This window comes from Leptopilina boulardi, unplaced genomic scaffold, assembly GCF_019393585.1.
Source record: "Leptopilina boulardi isolate dan_hultmark-lab unplaced genomic scaffold, ZJU_Lbou_2.1 LbouV2_112, whole genome shotgun sequence".
In the NCBI taxonomy this organism is placed as follows: domain Eukaryota; kingdom Metazoa; phylum Arthropoda; class Insecta; order Hymenoptera; family Figitidae; genus Leptopilina; species Leptopilina boulardi.
Window position 1 is genome coordinate 1,502,649 of NW_026137655.1, and position 19,262 is coordinate 1,521,910.

At 31.6% G+C, this 19,262-nt stretch overlaps 1 protein-coding gene across 8 annotated transcripts in view; it reads left to right on the top strand.

Moving 5' to 3' along the window:
• LOC127280094 (protein neuralized) overlaps positions 1–15,934 on the top strand; it is a 67,603-nt gene extending 51,669 nt beyond the window's left edge. For 6 of the 8 annotated variants that reach the window (XM_051302922.1, XM_051302950.1, XM_051302934.1 and 3 more), the window contains 3 exons: positions 10,661–10,827; positions 12,181–12,752; positions 13,224–15,934. In XM_051302922.1, coding sequence (XP_051158879.1) covers positions 10,661–10,827; positions 12,181–12,752; positions 13,224–14,301 — 1,817 coding nt within the window. In that variant the 3' untranslated portion in view covers positions 14,302–15,934. Of the gene's footprint in view, positions 1–3,894; positions 4,290–10,161; positions 10,256–10,660; positions 10,828–12,180; positions 12,753–13,223 lie in introns of those variants that run through there. The other 2 variants (XM_051302897.1, XM_051302912.1) reach the window with 2 other exon arrangements.
• Positions 15,935–19,262: the final 3,328 nt, after the last annotated feature.

Sequence of the window (19,262 nt, forward strand, 5' to 3'; positions counted from 1 at the left end):
TTCCTGGGCACTCCTGTATATATGTGTATTTATCCAATGAGAACTCAAAGGAGTGAGAGATCTTTTTCAGGTTGTTGTCTCAAATACTTAATATCTCTTGACCTGCATTTAAACGTCGGCACCTCACTTCCTTTTTTTCTTTCTTTTTTTTATACATTTATATTCTTGACCAATCTTTGAGCCAAACACTTTACCGTGACCTCTCTCAACGAGTTTCATGATTCACTGTTGATTATATGTCGCCTCTGTATAAATGCCTTAAAAAATAATTCCTCTCAATTACTCTTATCTCGAAATACTGATTTAGTTAGAAAAAAAAATTTATTTTGCATATTTTTATATCAATAGGGACATTGAAAAATTCTAAAAATATAGCATGATTCATAAATTTTTGAACTATATGAACAATAATTCCTAATAATTCTTATATAAAAAATTCTCGTAAAAATTAATACAGTTATTTAGTAAATAAAAAAATTTATAATTTCAATATATGACTTTTTGTAGGTAAAATTTTTCTTTAAAGAAATTTTCTTGAATATTATATATATAGATGTTGAATGTAGTATTATAGGGGTGCGTTTCTATACCAGTCGAAATGGCTTCCCTTCATTCGATCCTTTCCGTCCTAAGGGGATTCGATCCTTCCTTCCTCTTCCCAGGATACTGAAAAAAAGAAGGAAAAAAAAAAATAATCTTGTGGGGAGAAACGTTACGAATGTTCGTGGGAATTCACATGTAAATCCCCTTCCGTAAGGTGGATTTCGAATTTTCTTAACTTTTATTATATTGATGATAGAGAACCAGCAGCTGTTCTTTTCGTTTAGTTCATCCTCGACACTTGTCGCATTTTTTTTCTCCGATTCCTCATCGCAACCAATCAAGTGTTTCTTATGATAGTCGAGTCATTTAGTTTTCTAAATTTTATTGTTATAATTTCCTTCCCATATTATCTGCTATCCATCTGGCATTCGGTATAAGAATAATTTTTTTGAAAATTGGAGCAGGAATTATAAAAATTTATTTTTATTTCCTCTCGCATTAAAAATATCTATACAAAGAGGAATATTCTTTGAGAGAAGATGAGATGCTATCGGATAAGATGATTCTTTTTCTGAATATGAGATTACTTTTTACTGGTTGAACTTATTTTGTATCTAAATCGGAAATCTCTCTCTTTTCGAATGTCAGATTTTCTGTGGCGTCTCTATTGAAATGCCAGAAAACGCAGAACAGGCTGGACGATTTTATATATATATATATATATATATACTTGAGTGCCTCCAGACATACACAACTATATATATTTTATATATATATATGTATATTTTATATATATATAGTGCACACAAGCGTCCATATCGTTATCAACCCCCTGACAACAGCCAGTCTGGTGTCGAGGTCCGATCGATACAGCTTCTATTGCAATATCAACGCGCAAACCCCATAAGTGGGGGACCATCCAAAGCCGGACGGTTCCATGGAAATTCTATAGGAAAATGCGTCTCTATAGAAAATGCATTTAGCTTCTCTCTCTATATATATATATTTTTTCCCCGGATTCGACTGTACCTTTGATTCCATCAGACGAAAAAAAAAGTGCGACATTTTATTTGTCTCCTGGCGTGTTGAATTAATCACAATGTCATTGTGAAAACAAATTGAAAAATTGCTTTTTTTTTTAAGAAAAATTCTAAATTATTTATTTACTAATATAATTGTTATACAATTAAAATAAAAAAATGGTAATTTTTTGCTTTTAAATTAATTAAATTTTACTAATTGACAATTTTAGGTAATGATTTTTGTACAGGGAAAAAAAAGACAAATATTTACCTAAATCTGAATTAGTGAAAATTTTAAACTAATTCAAAAGCAAAAAATTTTTAATTTTTAATAAAACATTACTATTTTAGTATTATTTTTTAAGTAAATTTCATTTTTTTTTTTGTGAAAATGATTTTTAAAGTTGATAATTTCATCCCACGTGATTACGTACTCTTTCATCGAAGGGATATTTTTTTTTTATCAAAGGGAAATCCCCTTCATTGTGAGTATAGAGAAACGGGGAGACGTAAATCCCTTTGCAAAAAGACGATCATCGATCCGTAAAAAAAGAGTCTTTAGCGTTTTTGACGCATGCATATTTTATTTTCAAATATACAATATGTATAATAGTCATACATAATGTGTTTAGATATTTATAAGCGATCCATCAGAAAATTTTGACATTTATCGCTGCTGTTTGGGAAAATCTATTACTCGTATATAGAATATTGCGCTCATTATAATACGTTATCAATATATAACGGTTGATGGCACATTGTGTGCTCTATGAAAAAAAAATATTACAATATTTCCCGGTTTGATTTTCCGCATTAGAGAATTCATTTCAATTTTGTTCTATAGCGTAAATTAATTCTGAATTATTCGAAACAAATTTCAAAAAGAGAATTTAATATTAATATCGTTTCTACCTTATTAAAAATTAACTACAGCACAGTATTGGTGGAATAATGGTACCAGTAGTGAACTCTGTCAAATTTTTGGTAGGGTACAATATTCCAAAAAAATTTTGTTGTAAAATAATACTGAATTATTCAGTAAAGTTTATATAATTTAAAAAGAAAAAATTGTTCTGTAAATGATAAAATTTTGTTTTCTTTGAAATAATGTTTAAATCGATTGTATAGAGAGGGATGGTGGACAATGGGGATGGGATCAAAAGCTTGGAGAACTTATCGATCGAAGCGTGTGCATTTTCGAGGGTGCTGGAATTTCGAATAGGTGGGGTTGAAATAGCACGAGAGAGAGAGAAAGATAATCCACATCAGAGAAAGAAAGCTATATAGATAAATTCAGAGATAGAAAAAAGATGAACGTAGAAAGATCAGATTTCTTTGTCATGAATTTTTTGGTGTCCTTCTTTTTTTTTGTATGGATTGATTCCTACGCCATTGGAAGAGCTATAAGCCCGGTGTTTGAAAGATCCTGGGGGCCAGGTGGCAACGCAACCGTCGTTATTCGGCAACCCCTATATTCCACACTAGGCAGCTGCTTGTCCAACTTGGATGCATATGAGTTTCCCCTACTTCTCCTTTTTTTTTTCATCACAAACATTTCTATATATAATTTCCAGAATCAGAAAGTCCCCCTTTTTGTAAAAGTAGGTTAAAAAGTGTTTCAAAAACGAAACTGCGACTGCATTTTTAGTTTTTGAGAATATTTTCTAGAATTTATATTATAGTATATATAGGGTCGTTGTACCCCTTGGGGTGCAAAATACCATGAAGCAATTTTCATCGAGAAGTTAATTGCTAAGGGAGTTCCGTGTCTGTGCTCCTCTCTTGCATTCTTCCGTATTCCGCACCTATACTCATTTCGTAATCTTCGACCTGGGAAAAAGGGAAACGAAGTTAAGTTGGCAATAAAGTCTAGTTATATTGGTAAGAATGCTATATGAAGTGTTGTTGTGATCAGCAATTGGAGGGGGAAAATAGTTACGTAATTGTGAATTTTATTTTACGAGCATCATGGATAATAATTTTCACCCCAGTTAGGAATAATTTTAATAATTTACACATTTTAAAATTCCTTTGTTCGACTTGTTAGTACTCAATACCATTTTCACGTGATCATGACCTTTTTGTAAATTTCGGTTATATGACTAATTGTGGAAAAATTAGAAAAATAAGGTGTGTATATCTTTGTTCGAAGAGGGCCTTCTGACATTATCGTTTATATATATGAATGTATGTGTGGAATACAAGCGCCTCTCTTTGGCACGCAGGATATACGATGGTGGCACACTGACAGAACGCACATATATATACACAATGGCAGAACGGTGGTCGGGGCCCCACAGCAGCTGGGGCGTTTGGTTCAGCAACGCCAGTCGTAGTACTGGCGTCGTTCAAGCTGCCCGCCTTTTCCTCGGGAAGTCCGTGAAAGAATATAATATTGTTTATTCGCATATATAAAAAAAGAGTTATGTTGATTTTCATTTTTATCTTATCGTAAAGGTGAAATTGATTCAAATTTTTCCGCCATATTCACATTGAGGAATGTCGCCATCTTTGTTTTCATATCCGGTCCTTTCGCGCGAAATTTCAAATTGAATACACTCCGTTTTTTTTTTTTTGCGGAGTCCAATTAGTTTTTGCATTCTAATTGTTGCACGTTGGAGGAACAAATGTCTCTTTCCTGCCAACGACCCAGGAAACCTCTCACTGTCGGAAGGGCTACCAGGGTGGCTCGCCTTAGGCTCTCCTTTAACTCTAACGGAATAGGTGAGTATACATACACCTCCTTATGACCGTCCTTTACCTTTTTCATTCACGACCTACCTTTCGCCATAAATCGTCTTTGTTTTTAAATTTCGATTCATCAAAAAAACATTATCATTATCGGAATTATCAATTTATGATAATCATGATTTATTGACAATTTAATCATTAACAATAGGGGAATATTTGCAAGACAATAATAGCTTCTGATCAGGTTAGAACCTGTTTTAACCCGTTCTACATGTGTAACGATAGCTGATGGTTCCAGTAAATTTTGTGGTTTAGTTATTCATTTGGTTTTGTTATTAATTGTTTAATTTTTGGCTCGGTTTTTTGTAGGAAGGGAAATGTTCATATTTTATATTTACGGAATAATATATACTCGACCCAGTTTTCAGAGGTTTGTTCGCAATCTTAATGAAGGTACTTTGCCTAGGCACGTGCTGCTTTATTCCACCGAGAAGTGGAATTTCATTAAGGTGTTCGTTAGCAGTGACCTAGCCTCCTCGCATATATCTTAGATGAGTTTTGCTTTTATTACATTCATATTCCACAAAGAAACCTGATTCCGTTGCTGATCAATTTATCACGTAATTCATATTTCCGATTCTTATCATTATAATTAGCTATTAAAATTTCCGATCTTCTAAACCTTTAAATATTTCTAATCTACAATTATGCTCCAATTCCGTAGTTTAAAATTTCGTATTCTGTACCTAGAATTTTACCCTTGGTAAGTTGACGTTCAGTTTAGTGTTGCCGTTGCTTTTTTGCCCTTATTATTATTGAGGGATAGAAACCGAAGGGTGCTGGGAGTTTGGGTCGTTAACCGATCAAACGATTCTTCGTTGTTGTTGTATATATTTTTTTTTTGCTTCCCCTTTTTTCTGCTAGAGTCTAATCGCTCAGAGAGCTGGTATATATAGTTTAAAAACACCCCCGCAGTATTACGTGCGAAATGACAGATGCTGCAATACCGCTGATACCACCCTATAAGTAACTTTACCTCTACTTAAGAATAGGGAAGCAATCCCCTAACTTCGTTAATCTCATTGTTCCTCTTTTTCGGGCTTCAAAAGTAGCCGCATGGGAATGCACACACTTGTCGCTCAGGGAGTTTGTGGTTCAATTATAAATAAACTCTCTTGCGTTTAAAGCTGAAAAAGATTCAAGAAAAATGCTTCAGCTAATCTGGATCATAAACTACTATCTAAAGATCTCATAAACTACGTTTATAAGTACGTCGTAAAAGTTTTAATTTTTTTCATCAAGTCACGATTTTATCATATTCTTTTGAACATTTTTTATTAGCGGATGTACCACTTTTTTTTTGTTGATAAGAATATCAATTTCTTTATATGAGCTGTGATTTTGAGTTGGATATACAGAATTAATTATCAAGTGTGACATGTTTTTAAATTGTTTGTTATTTGAAAGAGTAGCCGGGCCTATTATGTTACTGAATTATGTACCTACGCAGTTACATAACCCACATAGAGGAGAGCGGATCACAACCTCTCTTCTGTATATATATATATATAGAAACACATGGGGTGGGGAAAGGATTTGTAAAAGAGAGTGGAAGAGGGATTCTTTACTTTTCTGTATATAGGACTTAGTAGCGAGACTCATATAGTTAAAAGATCATGGCATCGATCGTGGGAAACAAAATTTTCTGTATGTATTAATTTTAGATCTGTTTTTGAGGAAAATTACTTAAACTTCCGGATAAGTTGATGTCTGTTGCTTACTGTACATGACTTTTTTTTTCTACTTAATGCATAGTGACTATCTCTTTTTTAGTATTAATCTTTTTTTATCGAGCAGTGTACTATTTTCCAGTATCTGCTTTTCCGAACTGTTGAATTTATACCGATGCTGAAATGCGTTCTCTATACACTGTATATGTATAACATTTGTTTCCAATCGAGCCACACACAAACCGGTTCTACAAAGAAAAGATTAAATATATGCAGACAGATGAGATTTAAGTTTCGGTGGTAATGATTCTTTTATAGCGAATCAGTTTAGTAGGTCCCGAGGAAATGGTATTGTTTTATAAAACAGTCAGTGAACTCGTTTTTTCGAGCAACAAAATTTTTTTAGCTGAATTTTTAAGAATCAACAACTGATGTTAAAAAAGCAGCAACTGTTTCTTCTACAATCGCATAATCCGTTATGGATTTCTAAAATTATAGATGATATTTAAGAATTATTTACTGTTTCAATGGTTTGTTACTTTCTTACTACAACTATTGAAACAGTAAACAAATTTTGATTTTGAAAATAAAATCTTATTTTTAGACAACTGTTCTATTTTTTGAAGAAAAGTTTTTGTTCCCAATAACCCTGAACTATGAAATAAACCTTTTTAAAGTGTGTTAATTTTGAAAAAAAAATCAAAGCAGTGTTCTAAATTTATTTCCCTATAGCATGTTTAAATGATGCTGACAAGTTTCGTCAGATTGACACCCTAGATTCCTCTGCATGGAGAAATGCGGTTGAATTTGATATTAATTAGAAAAGATTTCTCTTTGGATTTGTTTGTGCTTGCAAATGGTGAATTAGAAGGTCGAATTAGATGATCTCTGAATGGTTTAAAACTTCCGCGCGACAGAAATGTGTGTCATGAGTTTCCCACGATTGATATGGCGGCCATACCAGCGAAATGTCTATAGATTATAATAAAGGAGAAGGTCTTTGCAATTATTATATATCCACCTTTGATTTCTTACGATGCGAAATATTCTACTCAGATAAACATAGGGCCGTAATAAGAAAGGGTCCCGAACGATATAATTGTATAGAGATTCCCTACGGACTTTATCAATGAAATGCGCACCTCAAGATGATGATATACTTTATCTTCGTTCAATTCTCTTATTCTTTATCGATTTTTTTTTCTTCTTCTGTTTCTTTTGTTTCCTTTTTTCTATTTCGTTTGGATTATTTAATGAATCAAGAAAGATGAAAAAAAGTTTCTTATGCGGAAAAGTGAATGTAGGAGGATTAGGTTTTCTTTTTTCTAGGTGGTAGGTCACTGTACCGAGGAAAGTTAAAGGTGATCTCCTGGATCGTGGCATCAGTCGAACAAAGAAGTTCCACCTTCAAGATTCTCGTTTATGTCTCCCTTCTTTTGGATCTTCTTCCTTTCTCCTCGACTGCTTTTTAGAACTTGGGGGTTGGGAGGGGGGAGTGCACTCTTTGGTATCAGAAAGGCGAACCTTTGCCATTACCACTCGAAACCCCCTACAAGAAAGAGAGAGAGAAAGAGAGCGCCCTTTTGTTGTTCATTCATCTTGTTTGCTCAAGTATGACGGGTATTTTATCCTAACATTTTCTTAAAAAAAAAAAAAAATTTCAACATTCAAAATTTTAAATAATTTTGATAAATATTTAATATAAAAAAATTGATAATTAGCAAAAAAATCCTTTTCTAAATATTTAATGTATTTTGTAATTAGCAGAAAAAAAGAAGTAGAAAGAAAAGTATTTTTTTTATTTTACTTACATGATAAATGGTTTATTGTCTAGATTTGCGCATATATAAACTTAGCGGAGTTTTTAAAGTATATTTAAGAGAAGAAGAAAAAAAGTCATATTTACAAAGAGAGATCGAGACAGAGACAAAAGTTGAAGAAAAACGTCTTCTTGTGTTTCACATTATTCTTTTGCTAAATATATACGCACGCGATGAATTCTCACGATCATGTAATACTATATTTAGCTGTTTATATTGTATTTATATATTGTATATAATAATAGTTAAATGTTGCTGGTAATTTATGAGTTTCGTGATATGAATTTTTGTTGTTTTTAGAAATTTTGCTTATGCAACAATCCAAAAGGAGAAAGTAAATTATACTTTTTTAGGCTAAAAAAAAAGTTTATAACATAATATAGAAAAAAAAGGGTGTAAATTTTGCAAAAATTTCATTCGAGCGTTGAATTTTAAATCCTCTATATAATAGAGACAGGAAACTCGAGCTTCCTGGTCGTTGACCGATAGTCCTCATGGCTTCCGTCGAAGAAACGTGAGATCCTGACGCTATCGACAAAAAAAAAAAAAAAGAAATCGCATTTAATCGGGATTTACACGGACCTTGTCGATTGTTTCCGTTTACTCTTTCTCAAGGATCAAGAATTTTTTAGTCCTTTCAATTTTTTTGTTTAATTTCGCAATAGCGATAAAAACTATTCATTATTTTAAAATTTTTGGATAAATAACTTTTTTCTATTCTTTTATAGTAAAAATCGTTTGAATTTTATTAAAAAAATTTTTTTGACTTTTGAATCGTTGTTTTTTGAGGGGAGTAGAACGAAGCACGTGGCAATGTTTGGCGTGCACGTGTGTATATATATCGAAAGTTGTGGTGTGTCTATACTTAGGACTGAGAAAATTATTTTCGAGTTGGAGTCGAGACAGCGCGAACAGCAGCAGCAGACTCTTGTGATCTTTCAGGCGCAATGTTTATTGGCTCATTCGTAATACTTCACCAGCGACTTTAAAACCGTGGGAATTCTTATGACGTATACCGTTGGAAACTTACTTTTTTTTTCGCTTTGTTATGCTTGCGATTATATAGCGAAGAAAACCGTGACCTCCCGTGAACGATCAACTTTATTTGCCTCGTGATTTTATTCATTTAGATACAAATATTTGTCATCAAAAAAAGTACGATTTTATTAAAATATCTTTTTTTCTAATTTTTTTGTTTCTATTTTGCTTCTGAGAAAAACTTTCATTTGAAGACTCACAAGATGATTGTAATTATCAGCTCGTGCCGGTTTTTCCTCTTTTTTTTTTTTTGTTTGTTCAGGGAACGTGAGTTGTCAACTTCCTTTATATAGTGATTCATGAAGGTGAGGCACGCGCGAATATGACGAATACGAGGAAAAATATAGAGGAATTAGAAATTAAAATGTTTTCTTTATTTTTTGTGTTTTTATTTAATACTGGTTTTCTATGCGATTCTAATGCAAGTACCAAGAGCGTGAGAATCGATGGAAAATATACAGTTCAACCGAGGTACTTCGTGACTCTCTAATCGAGAATTTATGCACCACAACGATCATCATTAGCCGATTAATTACTGTCACTATGTTGAAATTAAAAAAAAAAAAAATCATCAAAAAAAAAGTAAAATAAAATAAACAAACGAAATTTATAAATAAAATAATAAAATAAACAAACGAAATTTATAAATAAAATAAAAAAATAAACAAACGAAATTTATAAATAAAATAAAAAAATAAACAAACGAAATTTATAAATAAAATAAAAAAATATTCAAAAAAAAAGAAATGTAAAAATAAATTGAGAAAGAATTGGGTAATGATTCACGTGAAATTAAAGAGATGGGGGATTTCTCGAATCCGTTTATATAAATAAATGGAAATTTCATTTTATTATTCCTCTTTTTGGTAATTGTCGGTTTTTGAAGAGCGAAACTTGCCAAGTGTATCGACTTAATTTTCACTCATTGTTATCGGTGGTTTTTTTTTTAAAGCATCCTGTATATGCGAAAGGAAGCCCTGTTGCCTTGGGCCTTCCTTGTGCTGAGCGAACCGGTTTTAAACTTCCGGCAAAAATACGTGTGGTTTCCGGTGTAAATATATATATACATATATATATATCGGATCTACGGTCCGTTTACCTATATCAATATTCACACTTGATCTCATGTCAGTGTGAATCTTGTCCTCCGATCAATAACATCTTCTTTTATTCAAATTCAAAAATTTCAAAACACAGTGAAAAAGTGTTTTTTTTTTAATTTACTTTTTCCATATAAAAATAATTAATTGGATTTTCTTTGAGAATATTCTTTTTGTGAGGTGAGAGGACAAGGGGGGAAATTTTTTTTTTTATCATCGAGCCCTGACATCGGGGGATAAATTTAATATACACTTCCCTCACGACGTCGTTATGAAATACCAGAGCGGAAATACCCGGTGCATTCTCCAAGGTGCTTTGCATTCGAAATACTTTTCACATAGAGCGAATATTCCCATTCCAAGAGAGAGAGAGAGAGAGAGAGAGAGAGAGAGAGAGAGAGAGAAAAAAAAAAAGGCTTTAAACCCCTATTTTCTCTTTGTTCTCTCCCAGTACTTGTGAATCGGAATTTCAATTTTTTTTTTATTCAAATTTTTGTCTAAAAAAGAACGTTATTTAATTTAATTATTAATGGATTTTAAAAAATTAATTTTTTTACTGTGTTAAATTTAAATTTTAATAAATAGTAGAGGAAATATTAGAAAAAATAAATGAGATCTTGTTATTTCAATAATAAATTGAATCGATTTAATAAATGAATAGAAAATGTGTTTTTTTTTTGTGATGAATACTAATGAGTGCGTATTTTATGTTACAGCTCCTAGATCATCGAGTGCAGGTACCAATAACCTGCCGCCCCTGACGTTCCATCAGGTACATGGTGATAACATTAGATTGTGGAATGGCGGTACTGTCGCCAGAAGGCATGAGAGCTTTTGCAAAGGTGTCACCTTCAGCGCGAGGCCAGTGCGAATCGGCGAGAAGGTAAAATTACATTTTCTAATCAATCGTAATTAATTACCCTTAATGAATTAACAATAATTACGAAAAATCAAATTTTTTATTTAATTTTTTAAATTTATTATTATTTTTTCATTATTACTATTTTATTATTATTATAATATTATTACTGTAATTATATAACCGGGAATCGAACCCCCGATACTTTTCCCACCGAGTCAGATTCTTTACCTCTGCTCCAAAAGCATTATCGTTTTTCTTTTTTCAAATTCTTTGTTTCCTCTATAGCAGTTAATTAATTATTAGTAAAAAAATCAATTACTTATTCCCTTGAATTTAGATCATTGGAAAGGTATTTTTTTTTTTTTTTTTTTGTCATAATAGTTTGTTTTTGCAATGAATTGGCCTTTTTCTATGTGATCCTGACTGACCCTGAGCCCACGCATTAAGGTGGGTTGGCAATTTAGCATTAAAACCGGAGTAACAACAAGCGCCATTCTTTATATTATTCCATCCATAAGGAATAAACATTCTATATATATGCTTGCTTATGTATATATAGAAAAGTAGGAGACATGGAGAATGTTTAACAACACAACTTTTGCAAGGAGTATATATATTCTAGGTTAAAGTCAAATCGTGTGTTGTGTGTCGGTGAAAGGTTGCCAGAAGGTAGGCGTTGGATCGCTCGGCATTCGAGAGAAGATCCCGCAAACTTTATTCATTGCCTTTCAAATATATATTTATTCTCACACCCACTTTCTTCTATTTTATCTATCGAACAAGTGTTTCCTAAACGTTTATTCACCTCATTCATAGAGAAAAAAAAACAGCACAACTTTCAATTCTAAATCTATTTTTTATCTCCTCTGCAAAATTTATTGCAAAAAAAAATATTTCGTGTCATTTGTTTTTAAATCGTAAATTGATTTGAATAAATTTAGCTTTCGAAAAAAAAAATTTCAAAATTATTGAAATTCCTGATTGAAATTTATTTTAAATTGCTCTCAAGGTTTTTTTTTTTTTTTTTTTTTTTTAAAGGAAAAAATTCGATTTCAATTGAGAAGTTCTTGGTTCATTGAGAGAGTATAGCCTTCCCTCTAATTACAGTGTATAGAAGTTGAACCTCGCGTTTCGCAGAGGTAAACAGATCTTCGGTTCGGCACGTTTCAAGAGAATCGAAAGATTTCGCAATTTCTTTCGCTCTTTTTTTTTCGTGAATATATACAATTCATTAGAAAATTCACATATATTGTTAATCATTTCTTTTCAAGGTTTAAATTGCGCAAAAAATCATCAGATTTTTTTTCCCCCCGTTCATTTTAAACTAAAAAAAAAAAATTATATACTAATGAATGTTAATTTTTTTTTTTGCAGGTATGCGTGAAATTCTTGGCAATATCCAACAATTGGAGTGGCGTGATACGTTTTGGATTCACGAGCAACGATCCCATTAATCTTCGTAATGCATTGCCAAAATATGCTTGTCCTGATTTGACAAATAAACCTGGATATTGGGCAAAAGCATTGGCCGAAAGATTTGCCGAGAGAGATTCTGTATTATTTTATTATGTAACATCGGCTGGCGATGTTCATTTTGGTGTGAATGGCGAGGAAAAAGGCGTATTCTTTAGTGGCGTTGAAACAAGAGGACCATTGTGGGCAATAATTGATGTCTATGGAAATAGTACGGAAATTGAATTTGTCGATCCAAATCGTCAACATTTTAATAATATTAAAAAAGGCGCTGAACACAGCAATGAAGATAATGCACAGCACAGTAGGCACTCGGCAATGGACGACGTCAGCAATAGTCGTCGCGACGTCGAAAGAATCATTGTACCGTCCATGCAGAACGTGTCCATCCATTCTCATGATCTCGATGTCGATCTACCTGGCCTGAGGTTTCAACCTTCCGGCGTTCTCTTCACTCCACTACCATTCCATCCGTAAGTATTTTCTTGTACAATTTACTCGCCACTTTTCGCCGTAGGTCGGTTGGCTCTTCTCTCTTTATTTTCCTTTTTATTCTTCCTTCGCGTGTCGAGGTTGGCAAAAGGTCTCCGCTCGTTTTCTCGAATGCCCTCGGGAACGATTTGTTATTAGAACTTCCATCGCGATTCAAAGCGCATAGAAAGAAAAGCTAAATTCTTCACTGGAAAGTCTAGTTCAATGGACTCAAAGAAATTTCACTTTACTATAAAATCATTTTTTGTTTCCTTTTCTTATTTACAGATAAATATTGAATAATAATAATTGATAGACTTTGCTCTTTGTCGTTTGCATCGAAGAAAACAATTATCGATAACAAAATTGGACTTTATCTAGAAAACAGTTTCAAAACAAATTACTCATTTGTTCTAATTTAATAATAAAAATATTTCATTAAATAATAAATATTAATTAATTCTTTTTTTCAGAACCCGAGGTAGAAATATTCATTTCACGAATCAACAATGCGTGGCAACGAGAGACGATGCAGAATTCTGTCACGGTTACGCATTCACGAGTCGACCACTCTTTTTAGGCGAGAGATTGGTTGTTCAAATTCTTGCCACCGAACCAATGTATGTCGGTGCACTTGCTCTTGGTTTCACATCATGTGATCCATCACGACTTACATATGCCGATCTACCAGACGACAGTGATCTTCTTCTCGATCGACCTGAATATTGGGTTGTCTCCAAAGACGTCGCCTCAAGTCCTCAACCAGGTGATGAAATTGCATTCACCGTGACTCATTTCGGTGAGGTACAAATGAGCAAAAATGGCGGACCACCAAACGTTGTGATGCACGTTGATCAAAGTCTTCAACTCTGGGCGTTTGTCGACGTTTACGGCAGTACACAACGTGTTAGGATGCTTGCCAGTCGACCAAATTCACCACCAAGAACACGACAGTGTATTCCATCGCCTGGTGCTCCACAGCAACAGCAACAACAACAGCAGCAATCAAATCACAGTAATGCATCCACCGAATTATCGAGATTCTCCGAAATGGTACAATTTAAACCCGCTGTTGGCGGTGGAACTGTTTTGGTTGTTAATCTCCCACCTCAGGGCAATTATCCAGCTTCACAAACACCACAACCGATTTATTCATCCTCGTCATCCTCTTCATCGCATAGAAATCCTCCAACGCAAACTGCTCCCGTCTCACATCCAGGATCATCGAGACAATCGTCACCACCTCTAACTGGTACAATGACATCAACTGGTTCATCGACTTACGTTGATCCCGTCTCCTATCAGAGTCTCGATGGTACATTGTCTTCATCACATTTACAACAATGGAGCGAGGGTCTTCAACCAACGCCAGGACAACCAAGCGAATGTTCAATTTGTTATGAACGCAATATCGATAGCGTTCTCTACATGTGCGGTCACATGTGCATGTGTTATACCTGCGCGATACAACAATGGCGAGGTAAAGGTGGCGGTCACTGTCCCTTATGTCGAGCACCAATCAGAGACGTTATTCGAATATACAGATCCTGAACCGAGTTCAAAACAAAACAATCCAGGTGTCGAGGTCCCGTTCCATTGTCCCTTTCATTAGGAACCTCATGGTCCACCTAGTCTTTTTTTTCTCTTAACAAACTGAAATCTTCTTTTGTTTTTTCGAATTTTAATATTTTTAACGAAAAGAAGAAACTTTTTTTTTTTTTTTTGAATGAAAAAACTGGAAAAAAGATTTCAAATTGTAAGAGTTAGGAGGAGAGATACAAGAATGACGAGCGTTATTTAATTATCGGGAAGAATTATTGCGTCAGTGTTTTTAACACTTTGTCAATTAAATCGTAAATATTTCCCCTGGCGTTTAAAATTGAAGCGCATTTACAACACTGCCGACGATTAAACTGACGCGATGAATTTTGAAAAAGCCTGTTAAACTTGAATCGGGGGGTAAAGATCGATTTGTAGGATTTATGGACATTAGAAAAAAAACTAACTACTACTAACTACTTGTTATTAAACTATTACTGTTGCTTCTACATTAGATCGCTCTCTGATTTTTTTTTCCTATCTATCTATATATGTATAATATATCACCTATTGCGCTTCGACTTGTCAATGTATCTTATTTAATTTAAACGCAGTGTGATGAAAAAAAAAAACCGGGGACGTTTCAGGTTTAAGGGCATTTATTCTTTCCAAGTAGAATTATTATTATCGCTCCAGTCTTTCCTCTTTTTTTTTCCTGAGATTAGAAATCTTAGTGATAAAAACTTCACGATTTTTTTCCCTATTTACAATTTAATTGGAAAAAAGGAAATTCAATTGACAAATTTCATTGAAAAAAATGGAAAACTAAAAAAAATCGATGAATTTTTTTTTATCACTGGACCTTAGAAAAGCGTCGCCCTGCCCATGATTTATTGCCAAAGAAATCCTCTGTGTGCGACTGATACTTTTTTTTTTTGAGAGAGAGAAAGCGCACAGAGGATTCATGACTTTGAGTGATTCCCCATTGAGACTATTTTAATCGTTAGAGGACTCGAAAAAAAAATAACTGTATACTTTTACTGCCGATTGTGCTTATATGGCGAGCGCAATAGATTAATTAACGAAAGATGTGTATCGATAAAAAAAAAATCCCTCCACTCACATTCGAATATTTAGAGGGGGGAAAAAAATATCTTTTCATGAAAATCAAAATTTGAAAAAATTAATCAAATTTTCTCAATATGAGAAAATTGAATTTTTTTTATTCAAATGAGAGTGGATCGATAATCAATTTAAAGGCGCCTGAATGTTTTTGTATAGAATTGCGATTGTGGAAATGATCTTCCATTAAATTATTAAGCAAACGTAATATTTGATACAACGCTTTTTTGACTACTACTACTACTATTACTACTATATCAAATTACGTTTTAAGTGAAACGCAAGTTTTTATACAATCGTTTTTTATATAATCGTGACAGTGAAGTATTTTTGTGTGTACAGTAAGCGAAAAAAAAACGAAAAAAAAACAAAAAAAATAGAGATCCTCGAGTTGCTACGAGCAAAATTTCGATGGATAGTTCATTCATATCCCTCGAATTTTGCTCACTTCGAGAGAAAAAGAGATCTTCTTTCCTATACAAAGCTGTATTATTTTCCTATGCAAGAAACAAAAAAATAAAAAGAGTACATTTTATATAATTCTAGGCCGTGCCTTATGTATCGGTATAAATAATATTAAAAAAAACACACAGTATCACTGGAATTGATATCCGTTAAAAGGCACTTTTTTTCTCGAACACTTTTTCAAGAAAAAAAAAATATAAAATAAAGGAAGGAAGGGATCGGTAGCAATAAATAAAAAACCGAGGCATTTCACTCTAAACGATACTTGTAAAAATCTTTGTTGTTAAAAAGAAAAAAAAAAAATGAAAAACTAGTTTGCCAGTAGGTTTCACAGCTTTTTTTTCAGTTGACAATATTAATCGTCGTCTTTGGGGCGCTGAAAGTAAAATGTAAAAAATTGATATAATAATCAAAACAGAAAAAAATTCTTTGTATTGGGACGCTTGATTGTAAAAAAAAAAAATTATTTATATTCGGACTGTAAAGGGAGAAAGTTAACAAGCATAATAATTTAAAAAAAAAAATTGTATTTAAATTAATATCCTTTTTGAAAGAAAGGGATTTTTTTGATTAAAAGTCTGATTCACGTTCGGCATTTCGAATCGAACTTGAAAGAAAACAATTTTTTTTCCCTGGATAAGAAAGTTTTTGACCGACAAAAAAAAAAACTCGAAACGCGTTTGATTTTATAATTGCAAACGAAATTTGTCTTCGAGTATATAATGCGGTTCTTTCTTGGAAAATAGTAAATGAAAAATTATGCGCAATAAAGCAGTAGTGAAATCTCTAGTCCAGCGAGCGGTAGTCAATTATGTCTGCCAATCAAAAAAAAAAACAAAAAAACAAAAAAAAAATAAATAAAAAAGTAAATAAATGATAGAGAAGAGAAATTTTATAAATATAGAATTAAAAAAAAAATGCAAATTATGGCGTTTTTGTCTCGCCTATTAGGAGATTTAATGATAGTAATAATAATAATTATTATTCTATTATAAGTGTTGAAAGAATTAAAGGCAAAGAATTTGTAAAACTAATTTTTAAATATGTAAAACGAGAGTAAATGAGATGTTGTGAATGAAAAAAAAAAAATTAATAATAGTAAAAATGTGGTAGGTGAAAATTAACAAAATACGATAGACATCTCTTTTTTTTCTTCCTTTTTTTTATGTTGTAACATCGTATAAATATCGCCATTATTATTGTAATATTATCATCATCATTATAGTATAGTAATGGTTATCATGCGATTAATACAAAATAAAATTAGATAAATGGAATGTCTTGAATAAAAATTGTCTCTTTTTTTTCTCGTCAAAATGGATTTATCGTGAAATGGATTTTCATATATATATATGTGTTTGTTTTTATTGCGATATTTCCTTATTTAATGAGATTTTTTTTTTTTTATGAATTTGCAATTTTTGTCTTTTCGCAATGGTATCACGTTATTTTGTGTTGTGCGATTTGATATTGTAATTTATTCATTATTTGAATCTCAATTTTTTTTCCTTTTTTTTTTGTGTACAATGTTTATATATATATTTTTTTTTTTGACAGCTTTTTATGGTCAATGTGCGATAGGGTATTTCTCTTGAATTATAAATAAATATATATATATATATATATATAAATATAAATATATACAGATACTGATAAAAATTTATACATATGTAATATAAATTTGTTCAGCCTTTGTGCTGTTCTATATAATATAAGAAGCCTGTATTATCTCTGAACAAATGACTTTTTATTTATATTTTCTACCCTTTTTTTGATTATGTAATTATTATTCAATTTTATTGAAATATTTATTTTCGAATAATAAATAATTTAGTGATAAAAAATTAAAATTATACATTTTAAATTAAGATTCGATTTTTCATTTTTTAAATATTTGAATTTTATGATATTTTTTTGAAATAATAATAATTTGTGTCATTTTTGGAAATATTTATTAAAGAAGAAAAATTGAGGAATACAATATATAATGAAAGACGTGTACGATGGTAAATTGCTGCAGCAGCTGTAGTTTATGAGACGTTCATGCCAAGAGTTTACAATGGGCGACTACTTGTGTACCCTTTACCACCCCCTTTGACAGAGTTGCAAGTTGGAGGTGTATTTGGAAGTTGAGTAGCATACGAATGCCCTTGGCAATGAGGTATAACGTGCACTTCTTTGGAATAATAATAATATTTGTTACAACACCTGCATTACAAGTGTATATTATCTTTTACTCAAAAATAATGAGAAATTTTGAAATTTATTTTTTCACCTATATAAAACTTTTTTATTTTATTTCTCTTTAAAATAATTAATTTTTATCTACATTCTTGTTATTTAAAAAAAATATTTATCATTTGGAAATATGTACAAAATGATAAATATTGTTTTTTAATTTTATTATCAGTAGTATAAGTCAGACAAGAAATTTTCAACGATTTTTGTTGATTTTTTTAATTTTAAGTAGTAAAATTGATTTTAGTCAGACAAAGGTCTTTTCTATTTTTGTCAAATATGAATGAATGTTGTAAATAACAGTTTACATCATTAGGAATTTTTGCAAAGGTAAATAAGTTGTAAAAGTCAAATAAAGCCAGACAAGATAAAAATACAAGTTGGTGTAAATTTTTCAATAGATAAAGTCACATTTATTAAGGCTTTTCAAATTAATTTTATTTTTGTGCATCAGTAGTTATGGTCTGTATTAGACGGACATATTATTATGTTTTGTTATAATTACTATTAAATTAAAAATAATATTTTCCTAATCATAGAAAGTACTACCACTGAATTGCAAATTAAATTAACGAAATTTGTTTTCAACATTTAGTATCAGTAGTAAAAATCAATTTTAGTCAGACAAGAAGTTATAACTTCCATTGAAATTGGTTTCAGTAGTAAAAGTCAATTTTAGTCAAACAAAACTTTTTGAATAGTACGATTACTTTCAGTAGTAGAGCTACATTTAAGTCAGACTAAATTTTTTTCGACTTCTGGTTTAATAGAACATTCTTTCCAAAAAAAAATGAAATAAAATTGATTATTCTTATTCTATTGCAATTTAGGTTCAATTAGTAGGTTTTTTTAAAGGTAATACGTGTTGATTTAAGGTAAAAAAATAATACAGACATGCTGTTTAATTTTATTTAATTTTATAAGGGATTTTTGCATTTTCCAGGAAAACATTCTATCTAAAAAAATCGAAAAAAATTGATTATTCTCATTCCATTGCAATTTAGGTTCAATTGGTAGGTTTTTTGAAGGTAATACGTGTTGTTTAAGGGTAAAAAAATAATGGAAACATGCTGATTAATTTTATTTTACTTTCAAAGGGATTTTTTCATTTTCCAGGAAAACATTCTATTAAAAAAAATGGAATAAAG